Source organism: Halyomorpha halys, unplaced genomic scaffold, assembly GCF_000696795.3.
Source record: "Halyomorpha halys isolate HHAL.00 unplaced genomic scaffold, Hhal_1.1 Scaffold20.1, whole genome shotgun sequence".
Taxonomy (NCBI): domain Eukaryota; kingdom Metazoa; phylum Arthropoda; class Insecta; order Hemiptera; family Pentatomidae; genus Halyomorpha; species Halyomorpha halys.
The window spans coordinates 670,429-677,642 of NW_027110474.1; the positions used below are offsets into that span (position 1 = coordinate 670,429).

General features: G+C 31.8%; 1 protein-coding gene across 3 annotated transcripts in view; it reads left to right on the forward strand.

The window, feature by feature from the left end:
• LOC106681652 (uncharacterized) overlaps window positions 1-5,864 on the forward strand; it is a 29,069-nt gene extending 23,205 nt beyond the window's left edge. For 2 of the 3 annotated variants that reach the window (XM_067048650.1, XM_067048651.1), the window contains exons 4-5: window positions 616-675; window positions 4,868-5,864. In XM_067048650.1, coding sequence (XP_066904751.1) covers window positions 616-675; window positions 4,868-5,169 — 362 coding nt within the window. In that variant the 3' untranslated portion in view covers window positions 5,170-5,864. The remainder of the gene's footprint in view (window positions 1-615; window positions 676-4,867) is intronic. The other variant, XM_067048652.1, reaches the window with a different exon arrangement.
• Window positions 5,865-7,214: the final 1,350 nt, after the last annotated feature.

Consider the following 7,214-nt stretch of genomic DNA (forward strand, 5'->3'; position numbering starts at 1 on the left):
CACGAGCATTTATTACTTAACTATTATTTATCCAAAATAAAAAATCCACTTTTAGTTCCGAAAATTTCAAAACATTGATATTTTTCCTCCTTCTAGGAGTGACTACTGTATCAGATTTTTCAATTTTCGGATTTTAAAATCTGTCTGTGTCCAGCCCACCAAAATATTTCGCGATCGTACGCGAATCTCTTGAGATTAGTCTCAAAAACTAAAATAAACTGTTTCAAATGGATGACCTTCATTACGTAATTTTCTGTCTGGAAGAGACAAATAAAAACTCTAAAAATATTTGTCCGGGTAATTTTTTTACTGAATTCCCAATATAAATATAATAATATAATATTTTAAAAATTCTCGTTCAGCTTATTACGTGATTTTTTTTCAATTAAAAAAAAACATTCAGGCTTAAGATTCCCTAAGATATTGCCAGAATTTTTTAAAAAACTAAATGATGAAATCTAGCATGTCCAAAAGTCATACCTTCCCCTACTTATGAGGTAGAATAAAAACTTGCTGACTCCCGGACTATGTTGCCTCTAATCATCCATACCCATTGCCTGTAAAATAAATTCTCCGCTAAGAATATAATCGGTACATCTACGTCTTTTGTTTCAGTTTTGTCCGGGTTGAACTTCCGTTTCCTGGACCAGTGTCATAACATGGCGACTGAGTTTTGTAAGTCAGTTACATCACTTTGGGGCTTATTTCTTTACGTGGGCTAGTTTACTGGCAAATTTATGCCAAAATTGTTATTACCTTCTCGTTGGATCATGAAAAAAGTTAATGAAATTTGGATTTTTTAAATTATAATACGTTGATTGCCCTGAAAATGAAAATATTATCAAGAATATTTCTTACGGAATATTTTTACTTGGCAAGCGCGAACACAGACAAGACGGATGAAAGTGATAAAAAATATTCGTCGGTCTCCATACCGCTTTACCTAAACTTTTTATATGATGAATAGTAAAATAAATATAACTGATCACATATCTTACTTTAGCTACCAAAAAATTATTTAACAAAATATCGGAAAAATTCAGTAGCTTCAAAATTCAGGCACTGAGAACTTAAATGCAAAGATTTTAGTTTTCGATATTTTGCACTTCCACTTTTTTTTTTTTTTTTGAGTGCTGAATAAGAATTTGGTACTTGCCACTTTAACTCTTATCTCTGAACAGTGCTTCATCGGATAGTAAAAATTATTTTTCTTGTTTAATTCGTTACTTATTTAACAATTTATCATTAAATCTGAGTTACCTTCTTAAATTTAATATTGTCAATTATTTTCTTTAACTAATTATATGTAGGAGCAATACAAGGTGTTGGCCATGAAAAAAGGCCTGCTTTATATGAATAGTACCACATCTCACAAAAGAAAAAACTGATTTATTTTTTAGTTGGAAGTATTCCAAAGATATTACCGTAGCCCCCATTGTTTCTTTCCCTACTATGGTCCTCCTACAGACTGTCCTAAAGCTACTTGGTTTGTCTAGAAGCAACCAGTCTTCGTAGTACAAGAGGAGAAAAAAATCAGCTATTTCACCCCAATTTTTTTATAATTTTAATGAAAACTATATATTATTTAGTTACTAGTCAAAAATTTAGTATCACCAATCAGTATTGGTTGAACAGTTTCAACCTCGCCCTAGAAGTTGCCATTAGAAAAATAAGGACAAACCCGGGTGGCACCATTTACAATGGGCTCACACAACACACGGCTTATGCGGATGATGTAGTCATGAGAGAGAGAACCAAAACAGCACTGGCCGGTGCTATAGAAGAATTCAAGAGAGCAGCACAGGATTTAGGACTTAGTATAAATAGTGAAAAGACGAAATATATGAAAACCTCTAGACAGCTCGGGGAGAGAAGAGATATTGTGGATACGGGGGAAAACACAGCTGCAGTACTTTCAAGTACCTGGGAGGAGTTGTGATGGAGAACAATAATTTAAAAGTAGAAATTAAGGGCAGAATGGTAGCAGGAACCAGATGTTTCTACGGCCTGCAAAAAGCTCTCCGATACAAAAGTCTTTCCAGGAAAGCAAAGCTTTTGTTGTACGAAAGAATAATTAGGCCAGTGGTAATGTATGGCAGTGAGACGTGGACTCTAACCAAGAAAATGGAAGAGCTCTACTGGTTTGGGAGAGAAGAGTCCTGAAAAAAATCTTTGGAACCGTTAAAGAGGAGCACAGGTGGAGAATCAGAAGCAATGACGAAATAAAGGAATTGTTTGGAGAGCCTGATATCCTCTGATATCCTATTAAAAAGAGCAGGCTAAGATGGTTAGGACATGTGGAAAGGAAGGAGCCCTGTAGGCTACCTAAAAGGATGCTAAATGGTGCACCAGGAGGAAAAAGGAAAAGGGGCAGACCCAGGCGACGGTGGCTGGGTGATTTGAGAGGAATGGGAGTTAAAAATTGGAGGAGTCTCGCTGGAGACCGCGAGGCATGAAGAAGAACGGTGGCAGAGGCCCAGGTCCTACAAGGACTGTAGCGCCCAACAGTGAGTGAGTGAGTCAAAATTGATCAGTCTGTCAAGTATAGTTAGAGGGAATAAAAATCCTATCTATTTCTAAAAGATAAAAAAGAAAATTTTCTTTCGGAGCTCCTAAGAATGCCCAGTAGAAGATCATTTGAAGTAGAGTGCAAGTGCTAAACTATAAGCCCTGATAGAATTCCCGAGATAGAGCTTTTTAAAACCAATATTTCATAAAATATTCACTGAAAAATCAGAAATTGGTGAATTTATTTTGGAAAAATTATATCTCAGGAATAATTAGACGTACAGATGTCTGTTAGCACTCAAATTGAAGACAGTTTAATGTAATATAAAGTATTTTATGACACTTATTTTCGTAGGAAAAGTAATTTTTTTGATATTTGCTAAAATAAATTGATTTCTAGTTGTTCGGGGAATATTCATATCATAATCAACATATACATATCATAATCAACATAAGTGTCATAAGCTACTTTATGATATATTAAACTAGATTTAATTTGAGAGCTGGCCGACATCTGTACGTCTAATAATTCCTGAGATATATTTTTTCATAAATCAAACATTTTGTCAGAACAACTAGAAATCTACATATTCTGAATATACTTCGGCAAATTTCGTGAAAACTACTTTTCCTACGAAAATGAATGTATAAACTACTTAATAGTGCATTAAACTAGCTTTAATTTGAGTGCTAAATGACATATGTATGTCTATTTTTTACTGAGATATAGTTTTTCCAAAATAAATTCACTAACTACTGATTTTTCAGTGCATTTTTTATGAAATGTTGCTTTTTAAAAAGCTATATCACGGGAACTATTGGACTAAATAGCTCTAAACAGAGCTTATATTTTAGCAAATGTACTCTACTTTAAATGATGTTATATTAAGTTTTCAGTAGTTTTAAAGATATAGAGCTCTGAAAGAAAAAAAGTTTGTTTTTAACTTTTAGAAACAGCCGCGATTCTTTATTTCCCTACCAATACTTGGCAGACTCATTAATTTTGACTAGTAATTATACATAGTTTTCATTAAAGTAATCATTGGGGTGAAATAACTGACTTTTTTTCACCCCGGCTCTTGTGCGATCGGTACAATCAATGGAATTTTTTTTGAGATGAACCGGTGTTTCCACGGCCATGTCTGAGGAGAGATGACTCAGGAGGCAGGAGTACTAGATGAATACCAACCTAAAGTTAATATCTACTCACTGGCCTCTATTCGGCTAATTTACTCCAATTGCTCGCTCAATGGCACGTTTTCTGGCTCGCCTTCTTAAAAGATGAATAATACAAAAGACACAAGATCCTACTTGCCTATTTCAGTCCTCACTCCTTCCAGAAACGCACTTAAAGTCAGTTATTTCACTCGGAGAAAAAAAAAGTTCTATATTATACATGGTTTATTTCCTTGCGTAGTCTTAAAGTAAAACTGATTTGAGTTTAGAGATCATAGAAAAAAATTATAACCCCAACTGCACAAACAAAAAGTAAATTAATTTTTTTATAACTTGGAAATGAATCTGGAAGTTCTACAATCCATCTAATAAAAGTCGTTTTAGATTGATTTTAAATTACTTCAGTTGTAGTCATATAACGGAACTGCGATATTAAACTCCTTCAATTAAATATAAATTTAACTTTATTTTCATAATTATTTTTAAATGATACAGATCTCTGCAGTTTCATTCAGAATTCATTAGCTTAAAATTACGGATTTTTTTTTTTTTTATTATCGACTTTCTTAGACTCAGGGGACTATAAAGGTGTCAATCAAATGATATCTCTCTTAAAAAATTATTGTCTGTCTGCTCAGCCTTAATACCCAGAGAAGGATGTATTGATGAAACGGAGAAACTTAGTTTAGTTTCAATAGCTTAATTTAAAATTTTTAGCTATTATGAGTCCTAATGATTTAATTTGCTTTCTATTTGTAGCTATTATGAGTCCTAATGATTTATTTTTTAAAAATGAGTCCCAATGCAACCTAAATGCGTTTTTGTTTTTTACAACTCAGAAATAAAGATTTTAATATTAGCCTAATTTAGTTGGATTTTATATAGAATTCGAAGCTTCAAAATTTTAAATTAAAACTTGAAATAAAAAAAAAGATCAGTACTGTGAGACAGTTGCAATATATGAGACTATTGTAGTTAAGAGACTTAATTTTATTAAGATTGGTTGGGTCCCCTGATCCACCTTAAACCTCTAGGATCATGGCCCAGCAGAAAGACTATAGTAAATATTGACCGAATACCACACTTATACAAATAAGTATAGTATCAATCAACCTCATTTTCTTATTAACATGTTAAAACATTGACCTATTTCAATTAAATATAACTTCATCTTGATTTTCAGGCACCCTGTTAAACAGAAAGTACCGACAGTTCGCAGGGACGGTCGAGGTGACCAAAGCAGTAGGAGACCACATGGTATTGACTTTCTGCACTCCCGGCAGAGAGATATACAGTGTGGTGCTGTCAAGGGACCGCTGGCTGTCCCAGGCAGAACTGGAAGGAGTCAACAACATGTTAGCTCATAGGGGCTTACAGAGCTTAGCAATAAGGGAAGCTTGTAAAAATTCCTCCAACATTATCTTACCTGGCGTCCTCCTTATTCTCTTAGTAATGGTACAACTTGGAAAAATTATTTCATTTTAAGCAAATTATATTGTCTTCACTAAACAACCTTATGATTTCAGAATGCTAGATTAATCTCATTTGTTAGTGGGAATAAATTTTTCTTCTTCATTATAGAACCTGAACCTTAAGTTGACTACGTCATGAGTTATATTCATAAGTAGTATTCTATCATCAGTGTATGATAGTTCATATCAGCTCTTCATAAAAATTAAAAACATTGCCTTAAATATCTAATTACTACAAAGATCATTATCACTCTAAATAGTATGGAGCTTGGAGATTGGAAGCACAATAATTTTTAAACTATTCAAACGTTAATGAATTACAAAAAAAATGCCATCTTATTTAGATTAGTAGAATTTTGAAAAAATCAAATGTATATATAAATAATCATTTAGTTGGATCTTTTCACTAGATATTTGAAAAGTGGACACCTGTTGTAAAAAGTTTTCCTCTTGATAAATTCAATTGGAATTATTCCTTATTGAAACAATGAACAGGTAATAATAATAATAAATTAATGTGTATAGACTGTAATTATTAATTTGTAGTACAATAAGTTATTATTTCAAAATATTTTTTATTTTTTCATTACATTAATTTATTGAGCTCTAAGCTCAATGTAAAAAGAAAAATGTGTAAAATATTTCGCTGCACTATGAAAGTGCTTAACTTTGTTATAAAATTTGTTAAATTAAACATTTTTGATTAAACTATTGTCATATATTTTATTCAAGATCCTATTTCTAGTGTTATTGTACATCTAATTTTGTTTCTTTTTTCAAAAATGACGATTACTCAAAAGTTATGAGTAAGTAGTACAAATAATATGCATACCTCTAACAAAAATAAAAAAACAATAGTATTAAGAGTGGAATTCTAATTTTAAAACCGAGTATACGGCTCTATATTCTTTATTGACACTACCACCACCAACTAACTTTCTTTAAAACCACTATGTTCTTAATTATTAATGAACCTAGAGCTTTAAATCATTTTATTAAGGAAGGAACTTCCAAAGAGCAACATGAAGCAAAAATATATCAGAGCAGTGACTCATTCACTAAAAGGATTCTGTATGCTAAGCACCAGAAGTGACCAATCCAATGGGGCGGAAATTACGGGAGGAAACTTCTTAATTTTTAAGGTTTTTTAGGTGGCATTTTCAATTTCCTTTGCTATTGTCACTGTTGAATGATGTGATAAAAACGAATCGGTGACTTTATTCTTCCTTATTCAACTGGCTCTTCTCAGATAAAAAAGAAATAAGTTGAATCTGCTTTCATGAAGTATTTAGGACATAAGATGCGTTTATCTTGAAATTCTGCCTTACTATTATTTTCACGACCTTATATACATTTGAATTTTCATTTTTTATTATTAATTGTTTTCGAATTTCATAACTCAATTTTGAAGGATCATTAATACTTCTCTGCTGCAAACATTTTGTTTATGATTTCCTAAAATGAAGATTTAGTTGATCAGAAAATTAAAAGAAACTGTTCAGAAAAAAATGTCAAGAGAAAAATACATATTTTAAGATCTATATAGATTTCTGAGTTTTGAATTTAGATTTTTTTTTTTTAATTTCATATACCTATACTTGTTATTAAGGTTTAAATACGGATTTTATAAAAAATAAAATAAAAGAAGATAATTCGCATGTCACACGGATAACAATAAATTATAATCTTAAGTGGAGGAACATTTTAAGCAACAGCTGCTGATTCATACATTTTTAAGTTTTAAATTAAAAATGATTATATTTTGAAAATTCTCAAAATCACTTCTTTTTTTTTACATGGGGAAAAAAACGATTTTTGTTGTTCTATTTATAAACCCGCCAACAAGGTACATAGGATATTTCCTTGTGACAATATGTCTGAAGACGCTTGTCTTGAGCAGCAAGGACCCAAGTGTAGATATAAAACAAGAATATAGCTGCATATAAAGCTGAACAAGTGAAGAAATCTTTGGAAGTTCCTTCCTTAAACTACCCCTGTCAGCAATTGCAGTATATATATATATGGAAGCTTGTAAAAATTCCTCCAACATTATCTTAC